The 18190-nt window shown below is 35.6% G+C and overlaps 1 protein-coding gene across 10 annotated transcripts in view; it reads left to right on the top strand.

Moving 5' to 3' along the window:
- The window catches only part of SLMAP (sarcolemma associated protein), an 83200-nt gene that overhangs the window by 51184 nt on the left and 13826 nt on the right, over nt 1-18190 (top strand). For 4 of the 10 annotated variants that reach the window (XM_074151595.1, XM_074151599.1, XM_074151597.1 and 1 more), the window contains 5 exons: nt 2691-2753; nt 7881-7937; nt 11252-11332; nt 11598-11657; nt 17624-17746. In XM_074151595.1, coding sequence (XP_074007696.1) covers nt 2691-2753; nt 7881-7937; nt 11252-11332; nt 11598-11657; nt 17624-17746 — 384 coding nt within the window. Of the gene's footprint in view, nt 1-2690; nt 2754-7880; nt 7938-9198; nt 9356-11251; nt 11333-11597; nt 11658-17623; nt 17747-18190 lie in introns of those variants that run through there. The other 6 variants (XM_074151601.1, XM_074151600.1, XM_074151598.1 and 3 more) reach the window with 4 other exon arrangements.

The raw sequence follows: 18190 nt of genomic DNA, 5'->3' as shown, positions 1-18190 counted from the left end.
CAATACTGGGAATGAAAGTAGCCTAGAGTTAAATTGAAGCATTTTGTAAAAGGTTTCAAGCTTCAAGTGCCAATACATATTGTTTTAGAGAAATAATTGGTAACATCACACTAAATATGATTGTTTTTTTAAGCAAACACTTTTTTGTTTGTTTTGAAATTGTTGGCAGGAGTGTCTTGTTAGTTTTTGAAATACTGCTACCTCTTACCAGTTTCAGTTTAAAAATTGTCTGAAACTTTGTCATCATAATAATGAATTATAATTTTAACAAGTATTGTTGTATCATGGATATTAACCTTTTTGTCATAGTTGAAGCAATCCCTTTTTGACTTATTTTGGATTGCATAAGAGTAAAAATGTCATCTGAATGGATGCATGAACATACAGATTCCTCCACCCTGCAAGTAGCAGTAGAACTTGTGCTTAAACCTGCCAATTTATTTTTGTTTATGAATACAGACAACACATAACTGCTTGTTCAAGTTGTCGTTCTGTGTGTTTATACAGTCTATCACCTTTTTCTGTCATGCCTCTACCATGCTATTTTATTATTCTATATTTAGCATAGTTTTCCATGTTTACCCTTGTTCTGTCTGTTGTACCACATTCCTCTGCATCTCTGCTATACCTGGTCCATCCACATTTCTCTGGCATTTTAGAGCTTGCTGACCCACGTTCTCTTCATGACAGTCTGGGCCTTTCCGTGTCTTGTTATTCTTTATCTAGTCCTCGTATAACGACAGATGGGCAGAAATTTGTTCTGCCAGATTTAGGATTTTGTTCTCTTGAAAGCAGCAGGAGGCAGCTACTGTGTTTTTTGCTGAGTAGTCTTGTGTTATTTTAGAAGAGCTAAGAATATAGAGGTTATAATGTAGATTTGGCAACATTGGCAGTGAAAGAGGTTGTAGATATTTTGCATAAGGGAAAGACTTCACAGTTGAAGGCAGAAGTCAGAAATTCAAAATTTTGGGGTTTGTGCTAAGTACCCTTCAAAGGAATTTTAAAAAGTCTCCTCTATCTGTATACAAATGTATATATACCACCCCACTTCCAACAGTCAGAGGAAAATGGTGGTGAAACCATGAAAAATCAGTATGCATTTTAAGATTCCTTTTCTCTCTATCTCACAAAACTTCAGATCAAGTCCTCAGGGTACATTTATAGGCACACTACCTTGCTGTTGCAAGAATAATAATTTTACGTGATTTTATTTTGTGGATGTCCGTAACATTGTAAGAGCTGTAGTCTGAGTAGAGGAACTAAGAGCTCATTTACAGTCTCTCTAGAGTCTTTTTTATAGTGTATTAAGTGTATATATAGTGTGTAAGTGTATTAAGATGAGGATTAGGTATTCATTTTATGTCATTGCACGTATGGAAATTCTGGTGCAGAAGAGAATAACTTGCTTATACATCAAGCCGCTGATAAAGGTTGTGTAGTTATTTCAGTAGGTGGTACGTTTCTCAGTGAGTTGCACCACGCATGGCTTTCATATTGAAGTTTTGTGAGCCATATATTTATATAAAGAAAGATATGAGAAATTTGTACACAGTCACTTAGAGGATCATGTAAAAGGTGAAAAAAGAGGAAAGTTTAAATATGGAAAATAAATGTTATAGCCATGGTGCTGGTTTGTGTACTAAAAAGCAGTGTTTTCAGATTGCTAGATTCTTGAGGTCAAAGGATTTTTGAGGTTCTTTAGAAAGGAAGTGTTAGCACCTTTTTACTTGAAGAGGTGCAAGATTCTGATGGAGTTGGGAGCTGGACAAGGTCACATTGAAGGACTGGGGTAAACCTGGGTATTGAGCCCAGTTTTAGGATCTCTACTGTAGAACTGTCCTTTCAAAAATTGTTGTTTCTGTTGAGTGGAACTTTGTTTAAAAAGTAAAGGGAGATGTTCAGCAACACTTTTAAAATAAATGTTTTTCATTTCAAGAGGGTATTGGATATGAAGAATAAACATGAAGACTAAAGAAAAATTTATTAAATGCCCTTTTAAAGCTAACGAAAATGCTGAAGAATATAGGTCGAATACATTTTTTTTATTTTTTCAATGCTTGATTTGGTATTTGCAATTATCCGTGTCTGATTATGAATTAAAAAATCAGAGGAACTAGAGGCATCAGTGCTATGGAGTTGCATGTTTCAGCAGTGTATCAATTTAAGTATTCTAAATTTATTGTGATTTAAATATCACTTATGTGCATTACTGTTTTTGTGAAAAATATGAAATTGTCAATGGAAATTTAGTGGAAGTCATTTGTCACCACCTGACTTGAAAGAGCAATACAGCAAATGCCAAATGCAGAATGTTTGGGCTTTTAATAATTGGTTCTTACTAAATTTGGTTAAATAAAGTTGGTGTTTTTTTAAAATACCTTCTATTGAGGTCAGGGGCTCTTTATTATGCTTAAGAACGGTTGTTAGATTTTAGTATTTAAAAGTACCCTTTGAAAATGCAGTTAAAGTACTTCTTTCTTCTGATCAGTTCAAGAGAGTAATCCATTTTCTAATATCACTCAGACATCATTTCAATTACATGTCTTGTCTGCTTGCATATTAACTCAGATTTCAAAAGTTCACTGTAAATGCACAATTACAAATACTGTTAATATACCTTTCAAATTTTCTGTTGCATTAATTTGAAAGTGATAAGAAGATGTAAACTTAAGTGTTTCTTTCTTTACTAGAGCACTTTCTTTCAAAGAGTGGAGGGGACTGCACTTTTATTCATCAGTTCATAGAATGTCAGAGTGAGTACAAGAGTGTTCGTCACATTCACTTTAAAAACAACAGAAAACCCAGAAAACGTGGATAAAAACCAAAATTTGTCACTATTATTTAATATTTCTGTAGCAGCAGAAATTTTCTAAGCACAGAATTGTGGCGTTGTGATGTTAAGCAGGTGCCTGTAGTACAAAGAGAATATCTTTGCTCTTGCAAAACGATGATCACATTGTCTCTTCTTAGCAGTTAATCCGTTGTTGTTCTCCGACTGATAAAAGGGTGGTGATGTTGCCACGTGATATTTAAACTGAGGGTAATTCACCTGTTACAAAGTAAGGAGTTGAAAGCCTAATGCTGTCAGTTTAAGCAAACGTCACAGGCAGCAGTAGGACAGAGAAAAGGTAGTGATGCCTTTTCTTCATTTCACATATCTATAATTTATCTGATCATTAAAGGTCTTACACATTCTTCAAATTGGTTGTTACAAAGAACAAAAAGGAAAACAATACCTTAAATTTTATGTGAAAACCTAAGAGGTTCTTTTAAGAAAAATAGAACATAAATATGCAATACCAATCTTCAGAAAGATGTGTTATTCTGGAATGAGAAACATGTTTTCAAAGCAAATGGCTTTTGAAAATGAGTAATAAAACAGCGCAGTCTGCATATCTATAATTAAAGAAAAACTTAAGGTGTAAATACTTTTGTCCACTGAGAGAAAAATATCATTAGGATGGAGAGAAAAGTGGTATTATACTTCAAAGAAAACTCCTTTGTGGCATAACGCAGCAAATACTTAAGTGTAGGTGAATATTATAAAGATTGGCAGTATTGAGAAGGAATGTATAGTTCCTCATATGGTATTATGCCAGCACAGTATCAGATAGAGGTTTAGTTATTGGGAAAGGAGCAGGTTTATTATTAAAAAAATAATATACAACAAAAATCCTGGAAAATTGGGAGTCACCAATTGAAGTTGTGTTATGTAGGGTTTACTGTTTTGTAATATAAGCAGCGAAATTAAAACTATAGGATCTGCAAACCGTAAGAGAGATCTAAAAAGAAAGGAGAATTGAGACAACGATGGCAGTTGTCTGGAAGAGAAGATTCTGACTTCTGCTGGTTCAGCAGGGAAAGTGCGCATCTCCAGAGTTCTGGGGAAGAAGCATTGAAATTGGGAAAGCACAAGCAGAGAAATGAGGAAAAACAGCTTGAGTCAAGGAAGTGGAAGTATGTAAGATAGCACAAGAAGGAAAACTAGATGATTAAATAATCTGCACAAAGAGCTGCTACAGAGATATGGGGCAACTGAAAGAGCTTATCAGTTAAGAGTAATCAAAGCCTCTCAAGGTACTAAAGCAACAATTTTTTGGTGGGGCAGAAAAAACAGGACACTAAAATCTTATTCAAGGTGCATTGCAAGTGCTTAACTTGGTTAGCATTGTTTCTAAAATCTGGCTTCTGTAGGTTTTTAAAGATACTTTTGATTTATTTTTATTTTTTTAAGCAGACTACAGCTCACGCTATTGTCCAGTAACCTGTCTTGATCTATAATTTGAATGTTAATAAATCTTGCTCTGAATGATCTGGGAAGTCTGATACTTTCTGATCATTACATCCAGTTCACTTGCTGCTCATTTCATAACTTTTTTTTTTTCTTAGTAACCACTGGTGAAAACCGGTGACATCAACAGCAAAAGTCATGGTGCTTCTTTCTGATCAGTACATGATATGAGTTATTACCAAAACTGGTGATGATGTATAGACAAAAGAGATTTCTAACTCTTCTTTGTGTCATTATTTTTTTTCCTCAGTGATGAGGAAAATTTTTTTATTAATTAAATACAGGTCAATTTTTTTTCTTTTTTATTAAGTGGGGTTTTTGTTGTGTTTTTGTTTTGTGGTTTGGGTTGGTTTTGTGGGTTTTTTTTAAATTTATCTATCTAAAATGATGTTGTTTTTTGGATGGATTGAATGGCTATTTTCAACTTTTCCATGAATTATGACCTGCAGATGGCAAGTAAAGTTGAAGCTGCTCAATGTCACTTTTTTTCAGATAGTTTGAAATTTGTGTGTTGAGGGCCAGGTTTCCTTTCATTGGTCTTCAAAACTGGCCTCCTTCAAAGACTTAATTTGGTACTAAAACATAAATGTATTGGAGGCTTGTTACTTCAGTAATCTTTGTAATGTTAACAGATCTTAGCTATTATATTACACATAGTGATAGGCAGCCTAAATCTAAAAGGGAGTTCTTAAATTGGAAAAATAGGAAAGGCCTAAAGACCTAAAGGAGAACGGCCTCTGAACTGTGTTCATCAGCAAAAAGAAACATAGGTTATTTTAAAGATGGACTGAAGGCTTAACTTCAAAGCAGATTGTATCAGTTAAAATTACTATTATTTATGATATGTATCAGTAACTCTTTGCTTCCTGTTAAGTAGTGACTGTATAACGTGAAAGACAAAAAATATTTGTGCCAGAAATTAAAGCTAGGATCCTAATTTATTAATATAATTTATTTATTTATATATAGCCAAAAATGCACATCTTGATTCAGGGAATATGTGGCTTGATTTAAATTTAAAAAAAAAAAAAAAAAATCAAGTTAATGAGGTTTTCTGCTTTTACTTTGTTGTCTGGATTCTGACATTCTTAATGACTAGGGTGGTAACAGACTGCAGACTGAGATTCGGTGTCCTTCAATGACATCAAAATCCACTTTTCTATCTATTACCTAAATATACACAGGAATGCAGAAATAAACTATTTTTTGTTGGCTTTGAAATATACAAATGCTAGCATTCTTAAAACACAGAGAATGCTTGCTTGTTTGGTAAGTTAGAAGGGATGTCAGCCACCACGTGAAAAGTTCTGGCTGTACCAGCTTTGGGTCACGCTGGGCGAGGGGACTTGCGTGTTACTGCTGAAGTTCTTTGCTGAAGAAACAGCATCAAGAAGAATACTTCTGTACAAATGTTGACATTCATAACGAAGGTTAGAAAATAGTAAACCACCAGGGAAAAGAAAAGAAAAATTAAGTCTGCAGTATTTTTTCACTCATAGGAATTGAGAATTCTTACAAGCGTAAAGAGCTGCTGCAAAGGTTTCAGTTTGGAAAAACATCTGGGTCAAGAAGACTGGATTCTTTGTTTTGTACTATAATTATTCTGGTTTTAACAGTTACTGAATTGTGAAAACTCCAAGATCCTTCAATTCCTAATGCTAAGTTTTCTTCTGTAAACTGATTACAGAAGCCTATTTTAAGCTAGCAGTCCGGCATAGATGAGGTGTTACTCCTTCAGGTCAAGCAGCTGATAGCTGCTTTGAGTCTATGGTTTTTGCATTCAGCTAATTTTTCAGACGTAAGGGCAGAATTCCTCACCTGCTTTCTTGCTGCCTTCCTCCCCACCTCACTTCCAGCCCCAGCGGAGTCCTGCAATAATCATATATGAAGGCTTTTGTTAAGACTTTTTTTTTTTCTTTTAAATTATTTAATGGAAGAGGGCTCATGGTGTCACTCAGTAACTCTTCACTTGTGGCTGCAGTAACCTGATTCCCTCTGGTGTCTTCCTCACTCCAGGCTGAGGAAGGGGACTCTCTCCAGCTCTGACGAACTTGAGATTGCTCTGAGCTTGGATGATGAGTGATCTACAGTTGCTTGAGACATGAAGCCAATCCAGTGTGCCGTTCAGTGTATTTCTGAAGCAGTATTTGACAAATGTTATAGGAATGTGGGACAGTATTTGTAGATGAAGGGAATATCTATTTTAGACTGGTTTGTCTGGCTGTGGGAAGGGGACAGGACAGGCTTTTGGCCACACAAACCCTTCTTCAGATCTTCTTTGTTTTGTTTTTTGTTTTTTTTTTTTTATCTGGGAACTTGTTAACTATTTAGGGTTGAAAAAGGTATCTCCATGCAAATGTTGTCTTGCCTCTGTCCTTAAATTGTTATGGTTACAGCAACCTGCCATCAGAGGAGTACAGAGACTTCAGAATCTTCAGAGCTACTTGGAGCTGGAAATGCTGACTAAAGCTCACTTTTTTTTTTTAATTAAAAATTTTAAAAGAGTTTACTGTCATCGAGCTTCCTTAATCTGAACTCTCCTGTATGTGCTGTTCCTTGAGTCTTCTTTGTCTCCGTTCCCTGCATACAGCCCATGGGGTAGCCAGCAGGCTGGGTCCCTGCCTGGTGGCCAGGGCTGGGGCCGGGAGAGCGCAGGCTGGAGGCAGAGGCAGCTCCAGCAGGCGGTTCAGGGGCGTACCGGCTCTCAGCGTGGGCTGAATTGCAAGATCTACTGTGTAGAAATTGATGATGTGATCTGTAAGATATGTGACCCTCGATAGTCTCATGTTGGGGTCGCTATCCGGGTGTTAAGGAATTTGAAATAATGAAATCTCCTCTGGAAAAGAAATTAACTAACTAATGATTCAATAGCTCTTTTAGTGTCTTTGATCAATACAAACCTTTACTTCCCTTGGTCTTGCTGTTTGCATTCGTGTCCTAGCTGGGGTTAGGGTGAAGTCAGCAATCTAGTCAAAATTCCATGTTTTAGGTTTTTATGCACCTGACATGTGAATAGACTTCCCCGTCAATGCTATATATAAACTCAATTTTTGTGAACCTGAATGTGATGCAACTCTTTAGAAGAAGGACTGTTTCTGTGTTCCTTTCATAGGCACTGATAAAGCAGTTGTGATGTGGAGGTAGCTTCTCACTTGCTGTTTTACTGTGGTGTATTTCTAGATTTCTGCTGTATCAGGTGGTTATCTATTTCGGGCCACTAGCTCTTAGAATTCCTTTTTTGATAACTATAGCTTGAGAAATGTATTAATTATGCTCCCAGTTAGATTTTTTTTTAAAAAAAAAATTCATAAAAATTAATTTTCCTAAGTTCTCATTAGTGAACTGAAGCATTAATAATGTGAGCTAATATATTGCAGAAGAAATAATTATGCACTTTATCACGAAGTTCCAGTAGGCTTGTGTGCTCTGTTCCATTATTCTGTGCCAGAATAAAGTTTTTGTTCAAGTCTGAGTAGGAAGTAATATTATCAGCTTTTAATTTGGTCATGGAATGTAGTCTACGTAGATGTGTGCAGGGAAAAGCTTCCTTAATTTGATCTTGGAAAGTAACACTTATTTTGTTTGGCAGACAAGATCATAGATGAAGGACATCTAACCAAAGTGGAAGAAACAAAGCTTTTGAAAGGTTAGACTTCTGGATTATTTAACTGTTTTTGAAGCATGTTTTTTATGTCACTTCAGTGCATGTTCTGTCTTAAGCTACCAGTTTGAATTTTGTTGAATACTCACTTAAGAAAAAAAAAATCAATAAAGGGGAGGTATTCTGTTCACTGAACTCTGCTTCAAATACTGTTGTAGGGTAAAAAGATTTAAAGGAAACAATTTTTGAAGGTTGAGTGCATGAAATCCTAGTTTTGACTGAGTTCTTACCTGAATGTGCATTTAAAAAAAATTAAAATATAACAATTTTTGTAAATAGACTTAAATCTTTAGTGCCTGCATAAACTTCAAACAGGTTTTATTTTTTTCTAGCTTATACCCTTATAACTTTAAAATAGCTATCAACCTTCTAAGTGTGCCTTTTCCAAGTAAAATATAAATGTGCATCTCTAACTTTTTTCTCTTCTGTATAAAACAAGTAAAATGCAAGGAGCTAATTAGATTTATCTTGTTAAGGAGCAGTCATCCTTATCTTGCAGTGCCAAAAGCAGGAGTGCTACAAAGTGTGTAGATCAATATTTCCTATCTGTCTAATAGCGTGAGATTGTCTGGACTTGTAGGCTTACTCCACTTCTGTAGCTTTTTATTAATGTCTAGACATACTAACTCATTTCCTTACCCTCTGTCCTTCGGCAAAGCGTTATTGTATTGAATAAATGTTAGCTTGTTAAAAGTTCTGGTACTTTAAAGACTTTTAAAGTTATCTTCTTTTACCTTAATATATGAAATTGCACCTTTAACGTGTTTCTGTGTGTGAGTAAGCTATAGACAACATGCCATATTTGGGAGAAGAATGCATACAATAAATGTAACGTAACACTTGCATGCCAGTTATCTTGCAAAGGGGTGAGCTATTTTTAGTGTTTGTTAATACATTCTAACTCATCACGTAAGTATGATGTCAACACATTTTAATATACTTCATCATTTTGGCTATATTTATTCAGCTCAGTTTTATTATGGGAAATAGGGACAACTGCTGTGAAATATAGTACAGGAAGGAGTTTTGTGCTTATGACTCTGGTTCCAAAATAGGAAGCAGGTTTCTAAACCGTTTCTCTTTTTGACTCCTGCTGTTTCAGATGTAGAAACTGGTGCATCTTTCCTCTGGTGCCTAATCTTGTCTCTTGTTTCAGGGCGAGGAGGGTAGGAGGGAGGAAGAAAGAGGCTGATGTACCCGAGGGTGGGTGGGAGGGGAGTATGGGAGGGAGGTGGGGGGAGAGAGAGAATTAATTCAGCGGTTGGGACTTGCACTGTTCCTGCCGTTTCGCACAGAGCAAGAAAGCTGTGCTTCCCTGTGTGACCAGATATGGTAAAGTTAGTTGGATACAGATATTGCTCAGCTTAGCGCTTCTGGAGCGGGCACTAATAGAAACGACATGGGTGAGGCTTTTAGGATATACTTTTCTTAATACTTTAAAAAGAATGTATTACTTGGTTTAGTAATTATTACAGGTTTAATGGCAGTCTTGTGAGCTTGATTCCATATGATACATGTGAAATGCTTTGTTTTGTAATATCTTTAGATATTAGTTTAAAACCTTATTCCTAAAAATAGTAAAGTACCCTTTTTGTTTTAGCAAAGAACCACCCCCAAACATCAAGTTTTTAATGACTCCAGTCATTATGAGCTTTGAAGTTAGCTGAAGTCATATGAGATATGTTTGGAATAGCTGCCGGGTCCGAACCCCTAATGCGCTTCAAGCACACGGGTGTTTTCCCCTTTTCCCTCTACAGTGATTTCAGTTACATTAAGATAGGAAAATTCTGGCTCCTGATCAGCTGCTTTGTTTGTACTTGCCTTCTTCTGTTTAATGTACAAGTGGATGTTATTCTGGCACAGAAAATAGAAAACTTTTCATGTTAGCTGAAGAAAACATTTTTCTTTTCTATTAACCTGTCTGTGTTTTGTCACTTGCTAATTTCCCAGTGTAAGTGCACAGTGCACATTTTGTGGGTGTTTAGTTCTGTTTGTTCTCATGTTATTTGAAAAAACAGTACACACAAGCTTTCTTGTCACTCCTTTGTTTTTTACGTATTTTCATACATTAACCCTATTGGTATAACACGATTTATTTATTGCTCTGCATCTTTCTTCCTGTATCCTGGTTCCTTTTTGTTGCATCTGCAGTACCTGTATGTGAAGAAATTATTTGTGTTCACTGTGCTTTTCTGCATGTATGGTAGAAGTAAAGTTGGTGTACTGGGAGTGTTGTAATGATGCTTTTTTATATATATATATATATCTCTACCTGGAACTTGAGACTTGAAGGAAACCTCTATTAGTCTGTGGGTGGGCAGTGATGCTGTCAAACCAATGCTCTGCATAGTCAGTCAAGACTGATTTTGTTATGTATAACCTCACCTGCTTGTTGGTGACATGGTTCCTCGATGAAAAACTTACTGGATGTGCCCACACCAGAGATTGTGTGCCTTTGTTTAATGGACTCATCAGAACTAAACTGGAATGGTTATTTAACCAAAAAAAAAAAAAAGATTACAGCATCATAAAGTATTTAGACTCTGAGTCAAAGATACTTCTCTGTGGGAAAAAGATACACTCGTACAATTAATTCCCCTCATCTTTTAAAAATGTCTGGTCTCTATTAGAAATCTAGAACTGGTTAAAAAAAACCCCACAACTCTGTGGTTTTACTAAGCAGCATGTAATAATGTGGTGGTATAGATATTTTGTGAAGGTATTTTTTGGTGGAAAGGACATAGGCTGCCTTCTTTTAATACAATTTTAACTAAAGATTCATTCTAGAAATTCGTGTATTAATTTATATTGCTGTAATTCTTTACTGGTTCATACCACACTTTTTTTTTTTTTAACAGTACAGTATATACAGGACTTGTTGCTGTTATTTTATTTGTCCAAAATACTGAAGCATAATTTTATTCTTAACAGCAGTTTCTTTCTGACTTGTTACAGTATCTGCATTGTTCTAGTTTTCTTTTCTTATTTGTTCCCTGATTGAATCAGCTTTTGCACAGAGTTCCAACTGGCAAGAATACAGCTTTAACAAAAGTTCAAGCTGTACATGAGGCTGTTGCATCCCCTATTGGATCGTAGGCTAGATTAGTGATGCTGAATCCATTTTAGCCCAGACTGACAAAGAATAAGCAACCATCAAGTTTTTAAGTATTCTTCAACTATGTTGTTTTCTATTATTATCTGACATTTCGCAGTAGTTAAGAGTTGTGTAGAAGAAATTATGATTAAGAGATTGAACAAAGCATTTAATGATTGTAGTTGATTTTCCTTGTCTCTTACAGAGAATCAAGCAAGAGTCAAAGAATCTGATTTGTCAGACACCCTTAGTCCAAGCAAGGAAAAAAGCAGTGACGACACTACAGGTAAGCATTTAACTGAGGTTTCTGTAGCATCTAATTAGTTTGAATTAAATCACTTAATCACAAGCATTTTCTAAAAGAGCTGAGAAGGTGTGCATTATGCGAAGCCAGATACAAGCTTAGAGCAGTATGTCTATTTTGCAACTTCGTAATTAACTGTTGTAAAGGGAGAAAAATGTAAAAGCTTCTTTTCACTTAAAGAATGCATATGCAAAAACTGTCTGCAGTCTACCTGCTCACTGAAAGATGTGGGGTTTGGTTTTTTTAGATGCCCAAATGGATGACCAAGATCTAAATGAGCCTATTGCGAAAGTAGCTCTTCTAAAAGGTAAACAAATTAATTTTTAAAACGTTAGATACATAATCTATATCTATATCTTTTTGTCTACTTGTTTTTTATCAAATGTACATTGAAGTAGGGTGCTGAAATGCAAATGTTTTAATCATGGTAGAGTTGCATTTAAGTATCAATACTGATTCCTCGGGGTTAACACTTCTAAGTGTTAATTTAGAAATAATTTGTGCTTTAAGCTAGTTTCTGTGCTCACCAACACTATTATAGGAATTTACATGCTATAACTTTAAATAGAGTTGAGAAGCAGTTTCAGCATACACTTAAGTTAGGGCTAATAGCTCTGGGGAGGAGGGATTCTTCCATCACTGACATGTTTCAAGCATTGCCAAATTTTTACTTCTATCGTTTCCATCACTTGTCAGAAATACTTCTGTTAGTTTGCACCTGATGGGTTAAAAAGAAAATAAAAAATCTTTTTTTGATTAGAACACTCAACATTTGAATTTCCTGTTGTAACTGTATTTAGAATGATTGCTGAGCCTTAGTTTTGAGCTTCATACCTATAAATTATTTTTTTTTATTGCTCTTTGCACTGAAAGCATGTACTTAAAACTTGATTATCAAGCTAATGTTTACATATTTGTGAGCTGAAAAATTTTGTGGGATATTAATTAATTGTTAACATTTAGCATACCGAAAGTTACTTTTAGGCTTTATGTACAATTACAGTTGATAAGATCTGTAAAATGATATTTATGTTGGGTTCACAAGTAAAAAGAATGTCACAGTTCTTCGTTGTTCAAAAAGACAAGAAACCACAATGAAATTTAGGAGATGTGGGAAAGAGCTTTTTTTCTGTGGTTGTTTATGCTTCTCTAATTTTATGACAGAAGGACTTAAAAAAATTGCATGTCTTATGTTTCCAAACGGTGAAACGAAAATTGATTTTGGTACTTTTCAGTGGATATGAGTTCAGCAAAGAAGGTTAAAAAGGAGTGTTTGAGATACTGAGCGTGTTCCATTTGGATTTTGCTCCGATGTCTGCAATTAATAACAAGTATATTCAGTGACTTACTGTGTTAGGAGCTAGAATATGGTAATGTTGTTTGTAGTGATTATGATAGTCTTATTTTTGGTGTTAGATTTGGGTTTGGCAGCAAGTTTTATTTGAAAAAAAATTTCAGTTGAAAAGTAAGGTGTTGATTAAGTATCAGAACTTTCAGTGTAGAATGGGATACACATTACAGAGTTTGTTTCCTGTGAGCGTTGTCACTTGCACAGAATTTACAGCTGGAACAACCCTTTGTATGTAAACAGTACAGCAGAGAAACTGAATTCAGACAGCTCATGTCAAAATTATTTTGATTCTAATTCTTACAGTTTTAAGATAGCCAACTGAAGATTACTCCTAGTTGGCTGATTTCTTAGTTATCTTCTGCAGACGTATTGAAAGGCTAAAACCCACTGATTCCTGCATTTTCCTTTAATGCAAGTGAAGTCTTCCTAGGTTCAGTCAGAAAGGTTCATTTACCAGCCCAAGGCCAAGCTAAGGCTGCTGTGAGCGTCCTGCTTCTGGAATTAGAAGAGCCTCATGTCATGGCAAGGGCCCGTTGGAGTTACACTTTCTCCGTCCAGGTTATATTAAACTGCCAGGGAGGGTTAATTGAACTCTTAAAGGAATTAAATCAGGTTTTCTGTAGTAATGTGGAAGCAGTCTTTTGCCTGTGTGAATGTGCTCATCTACCTGTGGGTGTGCTGTCTTAACCCAGTTGAAGATTTAAACCATAACCATTACTGAACTTTTAAGTTAATACGTAGAAAAATATCTATTTGCATAGTCCGCTTTGCTATTGAATTACATTTTGTAATTAACTAAAATAATTGGAATAACTCTTTTTCTCTTGAGGCTATTTATGAGCATTCCTATTTTGCTCTCATGAAGCCGTTAAGAAATATCTGTGCAATGAATCATTTGCCTTCATACTATTTATGAAGAGCCTGTAAACCCACGGTTTTGTTTGAGGTTTTGTCAGAGCTACTTCATATGCCTGACTTTGCCCTAAAAAGGATCTTACTTGCCACAGAAAGACTTTCAAGTGGATTTGTTATGTAGTCATATAATTAAGGAAGAGTGAGAACATTTCTGATCTGGCAGCTGTTTGGAATGTGGAAATGGCTGCTGGAAAAGGCAGCGTTCATTTTTGTTTAACTATTGGAATTTAGAAAACAAACTAAGGGAGCAAGAAAATGATGAGACATTTAATTGCCGTAGTTTCCTCCAACTGTATTTTCCATCAATAAGCTTTGAGTGCATTCAGGATTTGTTTCAAGTTTCTACAAGTTGGAATCTGGCAAAGAAGGGAAGGGGAAAAGCTCTTACAGATTTGTAGAACTGCCTTCTTTTTTTCTCCCCACGAGGTAGACAACTTTATTAGCCATTAATAACAGTTCCCTGGATGCTTCTGTTTAGACAGGCGGTTTGTGACTACTTATTGCAATGTTAAAAACAGGTAAATGTTAAACAGATGTAAAGAAGCAGTAAATGTCATTGGAAGGTTAATTATGTCATTCTTATCAACTTCCTTCTATTTTCGTAGTAACCACAAGACTGATCTGTGGAATCTTAATAAAAAGTGTTTTCAGTTGAGAGTTTGCTAAATAGTGGTAGTTTACATAAGAAATTTTGAAAATTAGCAATGGTCTGTTGATTGAGAAAGTTTGGGAACTGTTGTTTTATATTGCAATAGCCAAATGCTTCATTTTAAATATATGATACAACTTATGTGGATTTTATGAAGCTGAAGAAAACTCAGTGTTTTAATTGTTTATATGACTTCACCTGAGTACTCTGAAAATAGTTATCTGAATAGCCCAAAGAATACTGCAAAATTCTGAAAGTGAACTATTTTAAGACCTGGAGAAATACCAGCCTGCTCGTAAAGCTGCTTCCACCGGCTGGGACGTACAGATAAGGGATCAGTTCAGACCCCAGCCTGTGTGTGGTTCTACATCATGTCCGTTATCAACACCAAAGTGTAAAGGCAAACATATAAGCAGAGCTTTGTTAATACCTTCATGTTTGTAAATATTAATTTAGTTTGAGCTTTTCTTTTCTTTTGGTTTTATTGAAATTTTATGTTACAGATCCTAAAATTGCAATATGTTCCTTCACACCCCATCATATTCTTTAATGATTTGGAAATTGTCATTTTTCCCTAAAACTGACCCATGGGTTAGACTCCTATTCTTGGGCCAGATTGAAGGAGAAGAAATTTTCATGTGCTTTGGAAAGGATTTGTACTGATCGTGGTTTGGTTTTGGTTTGTTTTTTTTTTTTAACAATTTTAAATCTACCAGTAGAGTTGATGGTTAAGGAAAACCTCAGTGTGTGTGTCTGAAACAAAGTGGGGTTAATGAAGAACCTTTGATGTAATAAGGCAAACAATCTGATCATAGATGAAAATTTTCCATGAGCTAGAACAAATGAATGAGGGTTTGCCTTCTTTTGGCACCGTGTTGTAATTAATGATAAAATTCTTTAGACTTCTCTGGGAACAGTTAGTCCAATGCTGAATACTTCTGGAAATCGCTCAAATGCTTATTTAATTGCAGCCTTTCACATTGGTTTTCAAACCAGGTTTTTGTGGTGTGAATTTGCTTCTCGAGGGAACTAATTCTAAGCCTGATGATATTTAGTAGTTTTATTGTTTGTAAATAGAGCAATCCTACTTCCTAAGGAATTTCTTTCAAAACTAGAGTTAGCAAAGAAACGATGTTTCCTTTGAACTAAAAGACATTAAAGAAATTTTAAGTTTGGAAGACTGAAAAGCTGTTACTTTCTTGTGCTGATATTTCTTGGCTTTTGATTTAGAAGCATGTCAGCCATATGGAAATTCCCCTATTGCATTTGAGTAGGAAAGTTTTTACCTTGATTGTGCCTTTGCTAAACTGATTATCTTGTCCATAGTTGAGTTCCTCATCTCCTTTGAAGCGGTGTTATCTTTTATGATGTGTACTTCCATTGATTGGAAAATACTGTCCACCAGAAAGTTCATTTGGGGTGTCTATTGTTGGATTTGGGACACTGCTTCTTTATCAGGCGTGATTTCAGCATAATTTGTCAACTTCCTCATCCATTTCTTCTAAACAGCCTCATTAAGGAGGGTTGGAAGTCTAATTGCCCCAAGTGTTTATCCATGAAAAGCTACGAACAAAACATATTCAGTAAAGGGAAACTTGGATTTGGGACTCTAGTAAGAAAGTATTAGGGTGAAATATGTAGTCCTCTTTGTTCTTTCTGCTCTCATAATTTTGTTCTGAAAAAGTCTAAAAGCACATGTGTACCCTCGGCTCTGCTCGATCCCACCAATTCATTACTGTGAGAACAGGAGAAAAAGCCTCTTTTCTCAGAGGGATACGGTATGAATACCTCAGCATGATTTGATAAACAATTATTGTAATGAAGAAAACAGAAAAAAAAAATTATAGTTATTTTGTTGGTGACATACAGTCAAATATCAATGTCAAAAGTGTAATGACAAACTAAACTATACCTTGTTTTTTTGTTTGTTTGTTTTTGTTTTTTTTCTTATTAGTGGAAGGTCCAGACATTCAAACCAACTTATCTTTTGGGCTTTTTATTCTAAGCAGTGTGCCTTCATCTTAAATTCATATGGCCTATAGCAGTAGTCATTTATTAGCCAGTTGGCTGTGTAACACATCTACATTGTTGTTCTCCCTCTCCCATGATGTACAACTGGACTTTTTTCACTGATTTCCCTCCTTTACCTTTCTCACCTAACTGGCCTTATATAAAGTTTTAGCCCTCTACCTATGTAGTTTATTAGTGCTGTTTGTGCCTATTGGAAGATCTGTTTCTGCACAGACAATACTTAAGGAAAATTTAGTGAATAGGAGTTTCCTGGATCCAGTTCCTGGCATTGCAGATGCCTGCAGGCTGGAGTGTTGTCTGCCTCGTTGTTACTGCATCTGGTTTCTAGTGTGTGCCCATTAGAGGACACTGCTATTAGTTACAAATACTTATTTTTCCTCTTTTAAATTCCCCCAAAACTTCAGCTTTAAAAGTGCTTAATTTGTCTGTAACTGCAAGTCATCTCTTGTAAGCCCAATGGACATTTAATATGCATTTTAGTTAACACAAAATTTGTGGGGAAGAGCAAATGTTTTTATTTAGAGTTTAAATAACATGTATAAATTCTGTTCACATTAAAGATATACCTAATATTTTAAGCTGTAGAGGAAAAAAAAATTTAAGGGCAAAATTTAGCTTAGTATTCACACTAGGCCACTGAATGAAATAAGGAGGGTGGGCTTTTCTTCATTTTCTTAATTTTGTTTTAGGAAATTTCCCTAGGTTTTGGCTTTCCTTCTAGTCACAGTCTGCAGGGGGCGAGGAGGAACCGAGCTGTGCGTGGTACCAAGCCCATTGGCAGTGGCAAAGCACTAAATAGCAGCTCTGGGCATGTGTTGGAGCTGCCTGGCATTGCTCGTCCCAGCAGAAGGCTGGGGCTGTCAGGGGGCTGCTGTGCTGCCAGGGCTGGGGTGTGCATAAAGCAGGGGGGGGCTTGGGAGGCAGGGGACAAAGGGGGGACGTTGCTGATAAGTGTGTGCGAGAAGAGAGGGTCAGAGCAGTTTCCTTTTCAAAACACATAAGGATTTTCTTACGCTTGTTCCTTCACTTCTATGAATCCAGGAATCCTTGCCTATCTATATAGTGTTTTTAAAGCCTCTCTAAATCTTGTTTGGTTTTGTTTTGCTTTGTACTGCATGTTATATATAGTGAACATTTTAAAGTTTGCATATGTTTTCCTCCTTTTAGAAGTATATTAATACTTTTTGCTAATATTTACCTAATCCAATTTTGAGTTTACTTTAACTAACTTCAGATGATTTGAATAAAAAGTTGCCAGTCATCACATGGCAGTGCAAATTAAGCTGTTGTACAAATTTATGATTTAAAGAAAATGTTCTTTTATCAGATGAATTGCAGGGTGCACAATCAGAGACTGAGGCTAAGCAAGAAATTCAGCAGCTGCACAAGGAGCTGATTGAAGCCCAAGAGCTAGCTAGGACAAGTAAACAAAAATGCTTTGAACTTCAAGGTGAGACCCAGATCAACTTGGTCGTGTAGGGTATCCATTAAAATTGTATTTATCAGGTAGTCTTAAAAGGGGGTCTAGTTTTGCTGTCTGTCTGTTAAATAAATTTGTTCCACAACATTCACATCTCCTGCACAGAATGTCAGAAACTTCTGCTTTTTTTCCTAAACTGATTGAACTTTGACTTTTTGGTTCAAGATAAACCAAAACCTTTTCATAGTATTGATTACATACATGAAAACTGTATATTTCATCCTTATAAAATATGTTCATATATGGATATTGGTTAACCTGTATTTCAGTTAGATAATGCACATAATTTAATGTATTCAATGGTAGTTCTTTGTTTAGATCATCCTATCAGATATGTAGCTGTGTCATTATCCTCAGAAAACCATAGGTTGTTTATGACAGGATATAGTATAGTCCAGTTTAATTGCATGTTGT

Source organism: Numenius arquata, chromosome 8 (genome assembly GCF_964106895.1).
Source record: "Numenius arquata chromosome 8, bNumArq3.hap1.1, whole genome shotgun sequence".
NCBI lineage: Eukaryota > Metazoa > Chordata > Aves > Charadriiformes > Scolopacidae > Numenius > Numenius arquata.
Note: the sequence above shows the minus strand (reverse complement) of the source record. Positions and strands in the feature narration are given on the sequence as shown.